An 18,776-nucleotide genomic window follows, 5' to 3' on the forward strand; every position below is an offset into this window, starting at 1 on the left:
ATGACCGGGGTGTCTAGTCACGAACTCAGGCGTGAAGCTGCGAATGCTACGCTCTGAATTGGTTCCGACGAGTACCCGATCCCGCTCGCACAATGAGTCACGCCAGCAAATGAACGGTCGGAACGGTTGGGACAGGCCTCGTCAACGAGGACGCGCAGGAGAGATAAAGAGCTGGAGAGGGGATGATGACGTTGGAAATGGAGTTGCTGAGGTCGTCAATGTGCGGAGGATGAGAAGCGGAGAAGGCTGGGATTCAGTAGGCAGGAGGCAGGCAGCCCAGACAAAGGGCGGGACGCGGTAGGTTTTTATTCCGCGAATGAATCCACCAGCAGCAAGACGATCGATTGGCTGGTTTTGCTTTCAATTTATTCGGTGCCTAGGTGGGGCCCATTGCGGACGTCACTGGCGCGCTGGAGCCTGGGACACACTGGCAAACCACACCGGAACACCACGGCTGAAGCGACCCCAGACATGCCAGTCAAGACGATACGCGTCGTCTGCTTGCCAAGCAGGCATCGCCCTTCGCTTCCCAATCATTTTGATCTGTCGACACGAAGCTGTTTGGACCTGGCGCTCACGGCCGGCCACCTGCTCGCGTCACTGGCTACGCCGAGCTCCGAGGGGTGATCCTGAAACATCGCATTTAGCGCGCGCGGCAGCTTTCTGTTGGCTGGGGACCAAACCAGAAGCCCCCAACCCCCGATTACAGAAGTGTCCCACGACAATGACAGCGATGATGCATTGGTAAGCATGGGCATGAAGGCTCAATCTCATTCTACGGCATCACGGTCAGAGCCAACTTCCAGGGTTGTATAGTGGCCTGGACCGCTTGATCTCCGGCTTGACAGCCTCGAATTCATACCCTTCTCGGCCCCGCCTGACTGGAGCCAAGAGTACACCAAGATCATCCTCTGCTACTGGCAAGTCTGGCTCGTCTAGAGCCTGTCCCTTCACGCCTTTACTCGGCCCAGATCCAGACGGATGACCATCACCCATGCTTTCCTCTGCAGACACAGCGTTTGTCTCATTCATGACGCTCTCGGAACGGCTGACAACATCTCGAAGCCGCACCACAGCTTGTTCGACGTTGGACATGAAGGCGGTCCCTGTGAGGGCCACACCTTTCCAATAACCAAGCTCTTGCCTGAGGCGGCCGGAATATCTCACGAGTTCTTCTAGACGTTCCTCCTTACTGGTCGGTGCCTTCTGAGACAGTATGGTACTGTCCGCGAGGTTGGTTGCATGGGTTCTCCCGCCCAAGGCCGCGACGGCGTCGTCTATGTCGGTTGGTAGGCGCGGCAGGCCGTTTGACTGACGAGGGCGCTTCAAAGGTCTGGCTGCCATGGTATTGCCGTCGCAATGCGGCGGGGTGCCGGTGCGTTGCCGAAGCAGGTGGGCGTCGTGGATCGTTTTATGTGAGGACGACTGCTGAGCGCGAAATGGAAGCCAGATGTAGATGAGATATACTTCTCGTGAGCCTTGACAGGATTCTAGACGCCATATCGGGCTGCTTTCGTCGTCAACTCGATGAGTGGAGAAATGAGCTAGAGCTTTCACGGGTGAGTACAGTATTGATCATATGTTGCTTCCTCTTGGCAACACACTTCATCTTTCTGAACTTGACCCACACAGGCTGCGCCGAAAGCCAGCCTCACTGTGTACACATCACCATGATTGACAGTGGGAGAATGACAGCTGTGGAAGCCGGTTATGGATACTTTCAAGTAGCTCTTGGATACGTGCTGTTGCTCGCACTGTATCTAATGATCCCGACCCCACATTTTGCTTGCAAACAAGTCGCCACAGCCATTACCAGAGGTTTACAGGGGTCCATCACAGCAACTTTCAGCTTCTCAAACATTGTTAATGTTTGCAAAAGAGGAAGTGACATGTGCACATTACTGTATGTAAGCCGCGAGGTAATCTCATTTCGACACAGCAGACTCCATTGATGTCGTGCGGTCCAGTATCAACTTCGAGACTACCTCTATAGTCCTTGCGTCGTTGCCGAAACGGCCATGGACGCCAACCGCTGCCCGCCGAGCCGATGATGGCTTCTCAAAGTCCGGTCGCGTGGAGATACGCTTCTTGGGAGACAATGTCGGACGTCAACATGGGACGACATGTACGAAGAGTACAATGTGCCTTGTTCGAAGAGAAAGGTAGTCTGGAGCCACGGTGCTGACGATATAAATCTCGTCATTGGCAATGGCGTGAGCTGGGCTGCTGAGTCGCCATGAACGCGCTGGGAGAGGTCATGGATTCCATGTGGTGAGCGGCGCTCTATCACACTGCCGTCGTCCAGGGATTGGAAAAGCCCACGAGATAAGCCTACAAGTTCACCTGATCTAACAGAGCGTATCTGCCCGGTGGTACGTGCCTCTTGCCCGGGCTCCACTCTCCTCGGTTGACCAACCGGTGGCTGTGGAGGTCTGATATGGACGTTCGGATGACATAGGCGGGCGACCCCGAGGGATCAGAGGTGGGCAAGGTATCCCATCGGGTGCTGACTGACCCCATTTTTGCCAAGCCCGAAAATACCCAATATCTACCCACTTTTACTCCGCATTCAAAGGGATACATGACAGTACGTCATGTACCCCTATAATTTCCAACCTATTTTCACCACCAAAACCACCATTTTGGTTAATGCTGTGATGTCTTCTAGCGATTCTGATGCTTCTGGCGCTTCTATTACTTCTATACGCAGCTGTATAGTGGTCGAGGTCCTTCCGGAAGACCTTACTACTACCTGTAATACAGACTGTACGCCCGAGCGCTGTGACGCAGCAACAGTCCGGCCCCACGAACCTCCAGCTACTGAGCATGGTCTTCCGGGCTCCTTCCGGCCCTTTAACGTGCCGGCCCGGGCCCAAGAGGTACGGCAGCTCCCGGCAAGCCCGCTAGAACTATTTGTCTAATACGTTCCGAAGGGTCTCGTAGAGCAGTGGGCCCAGTGGACGAATGCAGCGCCGCTATCTAAGGAGGGCCCTAGGGCCAGAACGTCTAGAGTGTACAAGTGGAGGAAGACTTCAGTAGAAGAGATCTACCTCTTCCTAGAAATCTTATTATATATAGGAATCCATTGGGAATCTAGATTGTCAACCTACTGGTCGACCCAGCAGCAAAAGGAGGACCCTATCCACCTATTTACGCGGTTTATATCCCGGGACCGTTTCCAACTACTACTCCAGCGACTACGGATATTCAACACTGCTGAATTCCCGCCCAGCCAGCCAGCCCAGCCCAGTCAGGGCCGGGGTCGGGGCCGGGGCCAAAATCAAATGCCAGATGTATACCGGAAAGTCAACCAGTGGTCATCCCATATTCAAGAGACTGGAGATTCCCTTTATATACCTGGCTCCGACCTTACAGTTGACGAGGCTATGGTCCGATTTACAGGTCGATCTCTAGAGACGACAACGATTCCAACAAAACCTATCCCAACCGGCTATAAGATCAGGATCCTTGCCCAGTCTGGCTACTGTGTACGGTGGCTGTGGCACGTACATGGAAAGGGCCCATACGCATTAGTCCCCCAGGCCCGTCCAGCCGGGGCAGCTGCTGGAAAGCTGGCTCTGTTGACACCGACGCAGCAGGTAGTAACTACCCTTATTTCCCTCCTTCCAGCTGCAACCTATCACGTATTTCTAGACAACCTCTTCGCCTCTATACGTCTCTTTCGTACTCTGCGGAATCAACAGGTTGGAGCTTCTGGTACTTGCCGGAAGGATAGTGGGATAGATGAGATCCTAGTTGCCGAGAAAGAGACCGAAGGACGGGGTATCCCCTGGGGGGAAATACACTGTATCCCAACTTTAGATGGAGAGGTAAGCTGTCAGCCAGCCAGCCATCCTAGCCCTGTCCTACCCTGCCTAGTCTAGCCAGCCTACCTACCTGACTAGCAAATAGGTCAACCAGTTCACCTGGAAGGATAATGCCCTTGTCCTCTTCCTGTCAACTGTCTTCCAGGACGGTCAGGAAGTTATTCGCAGCCGCCGCCGTCCAGCTGGGGATTCCGCTGCTAAGAAGGCTGCCCGACAAGTGTTTGGCTCAGACGTCCGCAAGAACCTTCCAGTGCCTAGGGCAATCGATGAGTACAACCATAAGATGAATGGGGTTGATGTAAGTGACCAGATGAGGTCCTACTACCAATACAGCCACCCTATTCGTCGAGGGGGCTGGCAGTCAATTGCGTGGAATTTCCTGCTAGAAGTGGTAGTTGTGAATAGCTTCCTACTGCAGCTTTGGGGCATCCCTAGGTGGCAAAAGGTGAAAACCCACTACCAATGGCGGTAGCTGCTTGCAGCCCAGCTTATTCAACAGTTTGGACCATTAGCAGGTGGGCGAAGACTTTCATGACCTAGGCGGGCTACAGATAAAAGGAATACCTCTATTCCATGGGAACACCATCAAAAGGGATCCAGGAAGGTCAATTCACCTTGCTCTTATTGTGGTAGTCTAAAGGCATTAAGAGCCCGCCAGACTTTAGGCGAGATATCTGGGAATGCCCTCACTCGAAAGAAAACACGGAAGGGCTGCTTAGACTGTAATGTACCATTATGTATTGACAGAGATTGCTGGTACCTCTGGCATACGCAGGATCTATAGGAAATAGAGGTACTAGAAATCTATTGGTTAACCCAACAGTTGTTCAAGCCCTCATTGGCTCTATCCCGCCCTTGGCAAAAATGGGGTCAGTCAGCACCCGATGGGATACAAATGATGTACACGTGCTATAGCACGTGACGGGCATTTTGTTGATTGCGGTTCTCATCCTTGTTACGTGACAGCTTCACCGCCTTTTCCCCGCAACGGCTCCGCGAAAATTGATAAACGGCGCTTCCACTTGGATGAACATATTCTGTGATGAAACACCTAGGTCCCCACCAACATCCATTTCATCGTACCTCAAGCGAAACGAGACAATCACTCTTACGACCTGCTAGCGGTAATTGCGACGGCTCCCTGCAGGTGAGGCCACTGATTTTTGAGGAAAGTCCATCAAACTATTCATTCCAGCTTCATAAACCTCGTCCTATCTCAGCCATGACCTCTCAGCCCGATTGCCACACAGCGAACCTGGAAAGTCTACTCGATCCTAGCCGTTGTTATCCGATTGTGAAATCTATATTGTATCATCTGAATATTTCAGATATCCTCATGCTTCAGATGGTCTGTAAAGCATTCCGCTGGCTTCCTGCGCGTTTGCGGGGAGCGCTCTTCAATCTGAATGCGCACCTGCAAGGGTTCGTTCTTGAACCTGATAAATTCCGCCAACGTATGCAGGATTGCGACGCCATAATCTCGCGCGGGTTCGCGCTCAACTTCTTTGTCCGTGGATGTTCCCAGACTCTGTATTTGGATGTGTTCGTCCAGAACGGACAGAAGGCGGAAAGCTTCACTTGTTAATACATCACAGAGGAGGAGAGCTATGTCACCGGTTCAGTGCAGGACGCAAGTGATGAGCGAGATAGAGACGTATTATAACAACCTCCCCTTCACGGACAGAGTCGAAGCTTATTATTGGCACAGATACACAGCATCCTCCTGCTTCAAAATCTTGAGCGCAAAACGACAATCCGCATCGTTCAGACTGCATCATTTCCTCTGTTAACCATCTTGCAAACCTCCTGCACAACTGCAGACCTTAATTTCATACTCTGCGACAAGGCATACTCGCTCTTTCCAGCCTTAACCATACAAAAGCATGTGTTTTATCCTTTAAGAGACATAGACAATGAAGGTGGTCGCAGGCTGGTCGAGTATGCGCACCAAGGATGGACAAATCGTGATTTCAATTGGCCGGACTGGTCATCTGAAGGGTTGAAAGGTCTGGGCCATCGGCGCATAGGCGACAACTTATCCCTAGTTGTGCATCTTCAAGACAGCGTCGGTACACCTTCTTCCACACTTTCCCACTTTATCGAGCACTCCCGTTGCGAGATCACGCATGAGTCTCTATCCGCTCAGTTCGGGAACAGCACGCGCAGACGAAGAAACTTTGGTGTAACTAGTCGCCACGTGCTGACCCTGAAGGCGAAGAAGATTTCTTCCTATTCTCTGCGCCGTCCACTTACGGATGGAGAATTCAGTGGTTGGGGGGACTTTGTCAGAGAACGCCTTAGCAGATGGACCCGCGCAGAGCTTTTCAAGATTGCGCCTGGAGCTCGGCCAGCTGCCTTTGATCCCGCGGCTTCTTCGATTGCATTTGACGAAAACGACTTGCAAACTTTCACACAGCCCCTTTCTTGGGACTACGCGGATGACCAGCTTCCACGCTGGTGTGCAGAGTGGGAAAGGATACGACGAGAGGTCTAAGTGAGAGAAATAAAGAAAGCATTGTTGGACGTTTGCAGATAATAGCGTCGGAAACACGTTCCTTCATCCTCTTATTTGGCTACATTCGTCAATCGTATGAACACACGTTAATAGCCACTTGCCACAGATCTGTGAATGTCTCCATAACCTCCAGACATGCGCCAACATTGGTCTCAAATGGAACCTCAAGAATGGAGGCACCAACCATATAGTCAAGGATACAATCGACATCCTCACCTCAGGTAGAGCCATGGTTGTTGGCTACGATGTCACTCGTCCTACGAACATGTCCAACGAAAAAAGCGCAGCGCCCAGCCTGGTCGGAATGGTTGCCAGTGTTGACAAAGACCTCGGACAATGGCCGGCTGTTGCGTGGGAACAGCCTTCCCGTAAGGAGATGCTTGGAGATGAGCTCACAGAGAATTTCAAGTCTCGCCTCTTGTTATGGCGTCAGCGTAACCAAGACAGACTCCCTGAGTTCCTCATCATCTATCGAAACGGCGTCTCGGAAGGCCAATTTACCCAGGTCCTCACAACTGAGCTGCCTATGATCCGCAAGGCGTGTGACCAGCTCTATCCGCCTAAGCAGCACCCGAGGCTCTCCATCATCGTATCCATCAAACGTCATCAGACGCGCTTCTACCCTACGTCTGAAGTGAACATGGATCAGAAATCGCGCAACATCAAAAAGGGCACCGTCATCGACCGCGGTGTCAGTCAGGCTCGTTGCTGGGATTTCTTCTTGACCGCCCACACAGCTCTCTAGGGGACCGCCCGCCCTGCTCACTATACTGTGCTTTTGGATGAGATCTTTAGGGAGAAGTACGGCGTGGGTGACTCGGCTGCGGACCACTTAGAGAAGCTCACGCATAACCTCTGCTACCTCTTCGGCCGTGCCGCCAAGGCGTTCAGTATTTGCCCGCCGGCCTACTTCGCGGATATTGTGTGTGAACGGGCTCGCGTTCACCGTCCGGCTCTTTTCGACATCTCGGATGCGGCATCGACGACCACAAGTGCATATCAGCCCGTTGCACCCTCAAACAACGTGCAGGTGCATCCGAACCTGTGAGACACGATGTATTACATTTGATGGGCATGTGGCGAATGAAGCTTGGCGGGGAGGAACCTTGGAAAGGCTTTGTTGGCAGCGTCTCGGTCTACATGTGACAGCAGGTGTGCTCAAAGGGTTGAAGGACCGAAATTGTTACTTTTTTTTAAAAAAAAAAAAAAAGCGGATTGTCATTGTTCAGAGTCCAGCTTTCATGTCATAACAATTACATGATCGTCCAAGCACTGCAGGCAAGCCACCTCGTAGGTAGTGCACTATCATTTGCCTCGAATTGCTGAAAACTATCAGCACGACGACCATGCCGACAGCAACGAGTTCTGGTACATGACTTTTGATGGAAGACCACTGCATCACAATCTTTACGCGTCCTCTGCGATATCATCATCAATTTCAACCCCGGGATACTTCAATCCCTCCTTCATTCGGGCAACGGCCCGACTGATGAATTTGCTGTCAGGCCTCAGAGCCGCATACATACTCGGTACCACGGCGACAGGAATTTCACCACGCGAAGCCATTGACTTGATGGACTGTAACTGTATGCCAAACATACGCCACAGCAGCTTCGGCTTGTGCCGGTACCAGCACTTGAATGAGGCACTGGCTCGGATCAAAGCCCACGTGGAGAACTCCTCGGGCGTGTATGATGGCTTCAGGTTTGCCACAAACCAAGGACCGAGCTCCTTATCTGCCCGAGGCTTAATAGCGCACCAATCTTTGAAGACGTCCAACATGAGACCTGGACGCTCGTCTTCATCTTTGACCGCGGCCATCTCAGTAGTCCAATTCATTTTGATGGCGTCCAAGTCCTCATCCAGATTCCTCAAAACGTTCTTGAGCACCGGAGTTGTTAATGCTAGCCTTTTAAATTCATTGAATGGTTCTGCCAGATCAGCGTCCCAATACTCAGCTGTTTGAATCGCCTCGGCGTTTGACGGAAGAGCTGCCAATCCGCGGCTAGGACTAGGACTTAGGTTCATGTCCCGGCCGAGCTTGTGCAATTCTTCTTCGATAGCGGGTTTGGCGATCGAAAACTTCAGATAATCGATGATATGGACGGGGCCATATGTGCTCGTCCAATTCTCTTGTTCGTAAGCCGGTTTGTTCATCTTTTGGATTGCACAACCATGTAAGATCTGTCCTCGGAATAAATGCCAATCCCTCTCTGTAAACTCGATTCCTTGCTTCGACTAGTCGACCAGGCTACCAAGAAGTGCGCTCAACAAGAGAGCCTGCTCATTGTTCAGGTCGTTCATGTTGTAGCAGAGTTATTCCTTGAACTTGGTTGCGATTCCTAAGAAGCTGGGTTGCATGTCAAAGACAATGCCACGACTGATCATTGCCGAAGCTGCCACGGACTTGATTACTCCATGACTGAGGTCTCCGTACGACGTTGTATCCTTCCTGAGATGCTTCGAAATGTCTGGTTTTGTCGGCATAGTGACATTCTCAAACTTAGACACAATAGCTGGTTCCCAACACACCCAAGCCTTGTCTCCATCGTAATCGCCGCCCGAAAGCCTGTCGGCAAGAGCAACGTCTCCCTTTGCTGAAAACACAACGACATCTTTTAGTGCGCGCAATTCCGGCTTGAAGACGGCCTTGACCTTCTGTATATCGCTGACAAGGTGCGCCGGAGATCGTGCGACAAGAACCTCGCATCCATGTAGCATGAAGTCAGAGAAGCGTTCGGTTCGGAACGGAGATGAAAAGCATATTTGCACCTCGTTCTCTTCCAGAATGTCCCAGAAGTCGACTACCATGTACAAGTACGCCGAGCCTGGAATCTCGATGCTCATCTTCTTCAGCAGATTTTCATACTTTGCGCGCCGGAGCTCCCATATCATATTTTGCATGAATTTCTGTTCGGTTGGTTTGAAGCCGCCATCGGTCAAATAATTGAGCTGATCCTCTTTGTACTTGGGAAGCCCAGCAAGGAACGGCACGCTGTCGTGGGCCAAACGCTGCGTCCTGGCGGCGAGGTTTTTGTTTACCCATTGCCGAAATCGCAGCGGATGCTTGATTACATCTTTCTGGGCTTCAGTTTCGTTGCTGAGCTGGTCTAGGAGCCTGTCTCCCACAAACTTCCTCATGGCCTGCTTATCTTTGGCACGGTCTTCTAGAATGGGAAGGAACTGAATGTTGAGGCTGGCAGATCGAGGCTGTGCAGCAACGGGCTTGATCTCTAGTGTCCGATGTTCTTGTTGAAGGAAGTCGCAGTCCTACTTTCTTTGCGAGGGCCAGGTCTCTATCCAGATATCGCTTCCGCTGTCTTCAACGTCTATAATCCACACGCCTTTGGCAGAGCCCAGACGACCCTGAATCGCAGAAGGGATGCCGCTCAAACCAAGGACGTCCCTGATTTGGCGGGCAAGAAGCAGTGACATGCGACCAACGCCATCATTCATCACTTCACCGATTGGCGATATGATATCTTCTTGTCGGTGTCGTATCTGGTTCTGATCCAGAGAAGCTACTACTTTCGTTTTGCTGAGACCAAGTTGGATGCAGGTGAAGAGCTTAAGGTAAGGTCGGTCACTGTTACGATCCAACTGCAAGAGCCAGTCGAGCATCTGCCCAACCTCCAGCTTGGGTCGCGGCTCTCTAAGGGCGTGCACAGGCCGATGGTCGGTAGAAGGAGCGACGTCAAAATTGGTTCCATCTTCAGCAAAATAGCAAAATCGTTTTTGCAAGATGCTTTTCGGACTTGGACCAAAGAACACGTTCGTCTGAAGAACCTTGCGCCCTGCGTCCCTTGCGAAGAAAGCTCGCCACTGCCTGCCGGCCAGGTGATGCACCTTAGAAGAAAACCAGCGAATCACCTCTTGAGATACGTCGGGGTCTTTGATCGGAGTCGTCCATGAGCTCGGTGACGGTATCACTACTTCAAGGAATCGATCAGATCCAAATTTGCGATGCAGACGGCATCCCTGATCCAAGACGGCCGGATCCATTTTCAGGGAGAAGATTGAGCCAGATCTTGCGTTCTTTGGTTGAACAAGGGAAGCCTTGAAAGAGACGTGCTGCTCATGGGACGACTCAAAGCCACTTAGACTTGCCTATGGCAGGCTATAGAGGTCACTGTTGCAAAACCTCAATTTCGATGCAGAAATGCCCAATTGGGCTAGCGTCTTGATGTGCAGGTCTCGCAGTACATCAGTCTTTGTACCTATGCTCAGGTTTGAGGTTGTGGGCCAACGAAACCTCTCTGGATAGCAGCGAGTCCGATGCTAATCAGCAACATTCATTCCAGTTCAATACACAATCGAGCAATGCAGAATCGGACGGCAGATGATGCATCGGGAAGCGACTTGACTCAATCGTCCTCATCTTCTCCCGTTGCTACTGTTGTACCCTTTTCTACATCGCTGATACGACAGTGACAAAAGTCACGAGCGGATGAGCACCAAAAGTTGTAGGATCACACGTGGCGGGTTGAAATAGCCAACAGAGCACCCTCTTGATGGAGACCTGCCCGCTGCGGCGTGATATGGCACTGGCTGTGAACTCTCCTCGTTCTGCTGTGTAGGGTTCTTGCTCCTGTGGTAATTAAGGACGTAATTAGAGGATCACCCTAGGCCTAAGCTAAGGATTTTTTTTTAAAAAAAGTATAAGAAATAGGATATTAACTACTTTTTAAATAAAAAAAAAGTAGATTAAAAAAGTTATTAAAAGACTATTTATTTTATTTTTTAATTTTAACTTTATTTAAGTACTATTTACTAAAATTAATAATATAATTACTTTTATTAAATAATAAGACCTCTATATTATAACTAATAAGAGTTTAATTAAGGCCGTATATAAGTAGTTTTATACTAATATTATAAAAAAAGTAGTAGAGGAAGTCGGGGTTATTCTAAACGGCTTTATTAAATTAACGAAGTACGCGAGGTTTAAAGTAGGTGTTACGGCCAGCTAGTCGTAGTGAGTATGTTAGCAGAAGTTGAGGCTGCGAATGCTAAGTAAACAGTGTCGTAGTCGTGGATAGCTTCCCTGAAGCTATGTCTGTAAGTCGTAAGGTAGGTAAGGCTTCGGTGATCAATCGTAGTCTTGTCAGAAGGGGTTCTCAGTGAAGATAGCTGAAAGCGATCGTAAGATCTGATACTAAGTTGATTGCTGAAGAAGCTATGGGAAGTCTGTCCTTGAGCCTGGCTCAAGTCCATACTATATACAAGTCTCGTTCCTGAACATATCCTTTGTGGTGTTCCTGCTCACTATTGTCCGACTGTTCACCGAACGGTCGTCCGTCCCACTTATTCACGATCGTCCGTCCCACTTATTCACGGGCGTCCGTTCCTTATCTTATCGTGTGATCGTGGTCACGTGACTTGTCCATAGTTCTTCCGTCCCGAGAGGAGTCACCCTGAGTCCGTACTTCTGCATATATGGTGTGGCAGCCGCCGCAGGTCCTGTGGGGCGAGGCCCTGGCCTTGTCATGCGTGTTGGGTCGTAACAGTAGGACTTTTTAATACGATTATATATAAAAAGAAATATAGCTTACTTTTTATAAATAATTAAAGTTAGCCCGAACTCTTACTACGGCCCCTTATTTTTTAAATATATAAAAATACTTAGTATTAATATTCGAATTATTAATAATATTATTAGTTAATAATAAAGGTTTAGGTTATTTAAGTAGCTATTAATAATATTACTAATTTTAACTTAGCTAACGGAATAAGTAAGCTAAAGATTTATTAAAATAGTATTTATTCTCGAGGCTCTACCCATATATTTAATATAAGTACTATACGTCTTAGTTAGTCCCTAATTATAAGACTTAGGGATCGCTATTAGTATTATTAAAGTTAATATTACTAAATTATTAAGGATTACGATTAGTATACTTTTAATAAAAATACTTATTTTATTATTTTAGCTTAAGGAGCTTAGTATTATAAAAAGCGTAATAGTTATAAACTTATAAACGATATCCCCTTTATTATAATTAAAAATAAAAAAGGCGTGCAATTACTAATTACGTTACTCTTTTTTTTTACGTAATAAATATATTAACTAAAGAAGATATTAAGCTTTTAACTAAGTAGATTTTAAATTATTAAATCGGACTATTTTAATAAACTATACTTATACTCTTTTTAGCTAATTTTATAAGTATAATTAGATACGTTTATATAATACGACTTAATTTAGGTTATTATAATTAAGTAAATATTTATACTATTTATAGGGGAAGACCCCCTAAGAATCGTATTTTAGTAACTAAACCGTACTTTAAAAAGACGTACAGGATCGATAGCTTAAGCTAACTTTTATAATTAAAAAAAAAGACGGTCTTTTTTTAATTAAAAAAGAAAAATTATAGAAATTAATAATAATAATAAGGTTTTTAAAATAGCGGAGAATATAACTCCTAAATTTACTTTTAAGCCCTAGCTTACTAAAGTCCTAATTAGTACCCCTAATACTAGTACTTAGGGGACTTAAGAGCCTCTTTTTATAAAACTTAGAAAATAATAATTATAAATTAGCCTTACGATTTTAACCTTAGGGTTAAAGTTAAAAAGCTAGTAAAAAAGAGGCTCGAGGCCCCGATCTCGCTTTTAGTAAACTTTTTATAAAAAATTATACTAAAATATATTATAATAATAGTAATTTTAATATATAATTAAGGGTATTTTAATATTAATAGAATCCTATTAGAAGTTCCGAAGTCCTTAGCTAACTTAGTAAAAAATAAATAATAATAAAAGGATATTAAGGATCTTTTTAATAAGTATATGTTACGGCCCAACCAGTTGGGTGCTGGCCGGCGTACCTATATAGTGCAGAACAGGGGACAATGATGCCGGAGTCATCATTATCGAAGCTTTTGCTTTGTGCCACAGTTGGTTGCCCTGACCTGCTCGTAACAGTATAATAAGAACTTTTTTTTAAAACCGAGCTATATAGCTAAGATTAGTAAAGTTAGAGGCGCTAACCCGACTTTTAAAATTTTAACTTCTATAATCTTAAACGCCTATTTATAATTAAAAGTTTAAATATTTAATATAAATTAGGATAATAAGGTTTCAATAATTATTACGATTTTAAATACTAGGGCATAAGTTAATATTTTTTTAAAATAATATATTAAAAAAGCTAGTATTTTTTATATAGTAATAAAGCTTTAAATATAGATATTTAAGTACAATCTAACTAGTTAAATAATTTTTAATAGTTTTTATTTTATAAATATATAAATTAGTGTGAAAACACTGAAGGTAGTGCCCTTTCGTCAGCCAGTCGCCTACAGAGTTCCCTAGCACTGCATACATATCAGAGTTGAAACTACCATTTACAAACAAACATGACATCTTCACCTCCTCAGAGCAACGGATTTGGCCAGTTGAAAAGGCTAGATGTTCTCATCGTTGGTCCTGGTTTCGGCGGATGCTACAGCCTCTATAAACTTCGTAAGCTTGGGCTCAATGTCCATGTGCACGAGGCAGGCTCAGCATTGGGGGGTGTCTGGTATTGGAACACCTACCCCGGAGCCCGCGTCGACTCGGAAATGCCGTTTTACCAGTTCTTCATTCCTAAGGTTTGGCGCAAGTGGAACTGGTCTGAGAGGTTCCCAAGCGGAGAAGAGCCGAGGGCCTACTTCAAACACGTCGATAAGACACTGGATCTATCTAAAGATGTCACCTACAAAGCTGTTGTCAGTCATGCAAGCTACAGCGAGGCCTTTGGGGAATGGACGGTGAGGACTGAGAATGGCCACAAGGCCGTTTGCAAGTATCTCTTCTGTGCTACTGGCAGTTGTTTCAAGCCGCATTATCCCAATTTCCGAAACCTAAACGACTACAAAGGACAACTCATTCATTCAACCCGGTGGCCAGCTGATGCCAAAGTCGTAGGCAAACGAGTGGCCATCATTGGCTCAGGCGCAACGGCTGTGCAGTGCACTCAAGAGATCTCAAAGGTAGCAGAGCATCTAACAGTCTACATTCGCACCGCCAGTATCTCACTTCCCATGGTTCAGCGTCCTTTGAGTGACCTCGAGCAGTCAATAGGCAAATCCACCTATCGGAGGATGTTTGAACATTGCCGGAATAGCCATTCGGGTCTCGGATACGATATACAGTCCGGGTCCGTGCTTGAATTGAGTGATGAGGAACGGGAAGAAATTTGGGAAGAGCTTTGGAATCGTGGTTTTTTCAACTTCAATCAGGCGAACTACCGAGACTTTCTCGTTGACGAGAAGCCCAACAGACTCATGTACGACTTCTGGGCAAAGAAGACCCGCCCGAGAGTCAAGAATCCTGTCAAGGCCGCATTCCTTGTACCTGAGAAAGCACCTTTCGCATTTGGGACCAAGAGGAGCAGTCTTGAGTAGGACTACTAGGAGTGTCTCGATAGAGACACTGTAAGCATCGTTGACCTCAAAGCTACTCCGATACGAGAGTTTACAGAGAGGGGAATTACAGGCGAAGACGGATCCGAGCTCGAATTCGACACTATTGTAATGGCGACAGGCTTTGACGCCATGACAGGGAGTCTCACCAAGATCAATATTCAAGGAAGAGATGGCATCACCTTTTCAGACCGGTGGAAAGACGGCGTCTTCACTCGTCTTGGACTTTGCTCCAATGGATGCCCTAACCTGTTCATGGTCTACGGGCCTCAGGGTACGTTATTGCAACACCAAAACCTTTGCTACCTTCCGGCTGTTAACATGTCTTTTTAGCACCCACGGCGTTTAGCAATGGACCTCCGTTCATTGAGAGTCAGGTTGACATGATTGTGGAACTTCTTCAGAAGCTCCAGAAAAAGGTTGTCAAGTCCATTGAAGCACAGCGGGATGCCGAGGAGAAGTGGAAGCAGGCAATCCAGGCTGCCAATGGCAAGACCTTAATGCCCTTGACCGACTCGTGGTATAACGGAGCCAACATCCCAGGCAAGAAGAGAGAGCAATTGATGTACCTAGGTGGGGTTAGGAAATATCAAGAGGGATGCTGAGAGGCACTAGCAACTCTAGAGAGGTTTGATGTTGTACTTGATGAGGAGAGGAAAGGTTCAACGGTAGCATCATAGTGTTTGAGCCTTGTCTTTCTCCTACAAATCGCACTCTTAGTGTTTCCTGGTATCAAAACTTGCCAGAGTGGAGGAAAGAAAGGATTCGGTCACTCCATAATTCAAACACGACCAATAAAATCATGTTGCTATTCCAAGGACGCATGCCCTGAGTCAGAATAGGGCGTGGGTTGCGGAAAGAAAAGGGGTAGCCGCGTCTAGTTGCAAGTATAACACACGCCTCTCATGCGCTGCAAAGACTTCTAAAAAGAGGCTTTGTCATTTCCGGCGTCGATTACATTGATTTCTGCCTGCAAGTAAGAAGCGTCATTCCTCAGGTCCCTAGCTCTGGTCGTCCCTTGTGTCCCACCAAAATAGATCACGACAAAGGCCAAAAACTTCAAAAACATACAACACCAGGTATTCGCTGGTCGTCACCGACCCAACTACTAATCCGGCCCTCATTGGTATCTTCTAGATGGAGCTGAGGCGGCTTTTCTCATGATGGCTTCGCCAACCTAAAGCGGTGGGCACCGTTCCTCGTAACGGTCGGAATGGAACATGATGTGCCCGACACGGACCCGCCTATAAACGGTAGAGCCGCCGTAATCTTGTTCATAGACGTATCAATGCTTTTTTCACCCCAGGGTGACTCTACTACAGCTCCGCTGGCTTGCAGCCGTTCTCAGCCCATGCAGGAGCAAGCTAGGCCCTCACAGGTGGATGCCTGAGCGCCTCTGTGTGGCACATGCGCTACAGCTGACATTGGTCACATCCAAACTGGCCACTGTCGCTAAGCATGCACCCAAAAATTACAATTGTGCTCATAAGCACCTACTGATCGACGAGTGGATGGGTGAAGAGGATCGTGCCCTTTTGCGGAAAGCAACCATGGCCGATGCCGTATCCCTGTGCCCCTGACATTGGCATACTCAGGCTCTGTTGTGATAGGCGGTGAGAGGCACCCTATTTTACCTTTTCAGAGCAAATGATAAACAGTCACGTGTCTCACGTGACGCTCCTACCTCTTGCTCCCCTCTTCTACGTTTACATACCTGCCTCATTGTAAGCCTCCTCCGACCGTCTAAACACGCTTCTGTCACAATAATACCTACGACCTTTTCTATTGGCATTCCGCATCTAGCGGTCATTTCATCAATCAGAAAAAGGATTTTCAACCTCGCTCTTCATTTCTTCCCAAAGAAACATATAGGAAATGAATTGTTTCGGGAGGTCGATTCAGGTGGTTTGATTTAATTTGATTTAATTTGATTGATTTTTACCCGGTTTTGGCCGCTTTAGTCAGCAGCTATGCCCGGATAGCGGGGTTTGGCCAACAGCCGACGCGCTCCGGACGTTAATCCGTAGCGCCCTACTATGCCAGTGCAAAACACCGACTAGCTATCTCCAAATCTCCCACTTTGCTCTCCAACCTCAACTACCCTTAGCTGCCGCCTCGTGTAGTTCGTGGTCCTCTACTACTATACACGTTTATCTAGGCTCTATTGAGGTCTTTCTCCTCGTACAACAGTTCAGCGTACCCTACAGTCTCTCCCCAATGTTCAGCTTAGTCTGGTGTGCGAGTTGATTCAGGTGGGACTGAGAGTGTTGTTTGGGGGGAATCAGGGCTGTTCATCGGCGTGAAGCTCGGCTCGGCTCATGTGAAAGTGTGGCGGCTGTGGCTGGTGCGGCTGTGCAGCGCGCTGTCTACTCACAAAGTAAAGTGATCAAATGGGATAATCCGAAGTGGTACTCAATCATCACCACGTGTCAGTACCCAGTCTACATAATCAGGAGACAGGAAAGTGCAATCTGTGGTCCGTGGGTATATGCGCGGGTGACGAAATTCCCAGGTCGTGCGGCAAGCTCTGATTGGCCAAATAAATCGGTCGCTACCTGGGTAGCATAACTTGATAGCGTGCACACGTGATGGACCCTTTTGCCAACAGGATGCCGGGCCAAGACAGTGACGCGCTACTGGGAAAAAAACATAAACAACAGCGAGAACGAAAATTTTTGAAATCGCATAGCCGTGTGCTCGTCGCGAAGCCCATAACGACGTAGGCACCGTGGCAACCCCATGGCCCCAGGAGCAAACATGGCCAACGCACCATCGAGAGCACGCCACTCAACTTAGCAGACACCTTCAGACAGCACTCAAATCAATCGACACCGCAAACGAACACCCCCTTGACCCGAAAGCCGTGAGCACCACCGGCGCGGCGCCGTCTCGTCGCGCCGCGCCAGGAAAATCCTGGGACGTCATTCTCGCCGGTGTGTGGGTCGCGCGCCGAAAGCACAGACCACCACTCCGTAGGTCCCCGACGTAACTCCTCGCATCGGCTTCTTGTCGAGACTGCCACTGGTATTAGTGTTCGAGAATACGACCTGTAAGATGTAGAGGTTTGACGATGCGATCGAGTTGACTTTGCGATCCTTCCTGTTAGCTTACGGGGTTCTGAGAATGCCCTTTTTCTGATCATCGCTGTCTGCTTATGACCGAAGTGGTCGTAGTTCGACAGTGGCGCCATCGAGCATTCTACGCAGCGTCGCCGTGTGGGGAGGGGAGGGGGGGAGCCTCTTACCGACAAAACGTGTGGAGCTGGAATCGGTAGTGGCGATCCTCCAGCTATGGTATGTGCCAGCGATTGGGCCTATCTTAGCTCTCAATCGTAGTCCCAGCACACGCAGTAACAATATCCGCCAAGGGATACCGAGTCAGCCGAAGAAAAGCATGAGTAAAGGAAGAAATCACTGATCATGTCAGCACTGGATTTCGAAGTCAGGGAAAACAACAGGTGCTGTATTAACTCTATCCCCTATGATTGAATTCCTCGCATTGAGCTCAAAGCCTATTGCACTTTCCCACCCTTACCCCCAATCATGCTATCCAGGGACTGGGCCGATGTGCCACGTAATGTTTTCTTTGGCGCTCAAAGTCCTGTGTTGACCATCCCGTCGGTTGTGGACGAACGCATGAGTTGAACCCCCACGGGCCGATTAATTACGAAACAAGACATAAGGCTAGAGGACAGAGCAGAGCAGTGACAAATTGGACACTTGGGATGAAAATTTGGATTCACAGACCTGCTAACGGTGGAGTATAGCTCAACTTCAGGCCGTTGCTATGACACCTCAAAAACGAAGGAAAGAAAATGGGAAGATAGGCACAGGGCCTTGCCTTGGAAACGGACCCGAAGCTAAGTTTTCTGTGATCAAGTGACTGTCAGCCGTGTGATTGGGCAGAGAGCAGGGTCGGTGATGGTGACGACGCCCGTTCCGAGGCCGAAGGCGAGCTCCAGGCACTGGAAGATGCTGGTGCCCTGCGTGAGCGCCGTGATGGACCCTGTTGCGAGACACGTGGCCG

General features: G+C 48.3%; 5 protein-coding genes across 5 annotated transcripts; 2 read left to right on the forward strand and 3 right to left on the reverse strand.

The window, feature by feature from the left end:
- Positions 1-789: 789 nt before the first annotated feature.
- CABS01_16614 (uncharacterized protein) lies at positions 790-1,344 on the reverse strand (the record flags this gene model as incomplete). Its single annotated transcript, XM_060549944.1, has 1 exon — positions 790-1,344. The coding sequence occupies one exon, from the start codon at positions 1,342-1,344 to the stop codon at positions 790-792; it is 555 nt and encodes a 184-aa protein (XP_060404925.1).
- A 754-nt stretch (positions 1,345-2,098) lies between these two features.
- Positions 2,099-7,390, forward strand: CABS01_16615 (piwi domain-containing protein; the record flags this gene model as incomplete). The annotated part of the gene is made up of 4 exons (XM_060549945.1): positions 2,099-2,125; positions 3,913-4,125; positions 6,449-7,033; positions 7,088-7,390. The coding sequence occupies 4 exons, from the start codon at positions 2,099-2,101 to the stop codon at positions 7,388-7,390; spliced, it is 1,128 nt and encodes a 375-aa protein (XP_060404926.1).
- A 359-nt stretch (positions 7,391-7,749) lies between these two features.
- On the reverse strand, positions 7,750-8,499 carry CABS01_16616 (RNA-directed RNA polymerase; the record flags this gene model as incomplete). The annotated part of the gene is made up of 1 exon (XM_060549946.1): positions 7,750-8,499. One exon carries the CDS (start codon positions 8,497-8,499, stop codon positions 7,750-7,752), a length of 750 nt encoding a protein of 249 aa, XP_060404927.1.
- A 159-nt stretch (positions 8,500-8,658) lies between these two features.
- On the reverse strand, positions 8,659-10,344 carry CABS01_16617 (RNA-directed RNA polymerase; the record flags this gene model as incomplete). The annotated part of the gene is made up of 2 exons (XM_060549947.1): positions 8,659-9,538; positions 9,617-10,344. The coding sequence occupies 2 exons, from the start codon at positions 10,342-10,344 to the stop codon at positions 8,659-8,661; spliced, it is 1,608 nt and encodes a 535-aa protein (XP_060404928.1).
- A 3,359-nt stretch (positions 10,345-13,703) lies between these two features.
- Positions 13,704-15,355, forward strand: CABS01_16618 (cyclopentanone 1,2-monooxygenase; the record flags this gene model as incomplete). The annotated part of the gene is made up of 3 exons (XM_060549948.1): positions 13,704-14,678; positions 14,742-15,024; positions 15,084-15,355. 3 exons carry the CDS (start codon positions 13,704-13,706, stop codon positions 15,353-15,355), a joined length of 1,530 nt encoding a protein of 509 aa, XP_060404929.1.
- Between the last annotated feature and the right edge of the window lie 3,421 nt (positions 15,356-18,776).

Source organism: Colletotrichum abscissum (genome assembly GCF_030869225.1).
Source record: "Colletotrichum abscissum strain IMI 504890 chromosome Unknown Scaffold_117.1, whole genome shotgun sequence".
Lineage (NCBI taxonomy): Eukaryota > Fungi > Ascomycota > Sordariomycetes > Glomerellales > Glomerellaceae > Colletotrichum > Colletotrichum abscissum.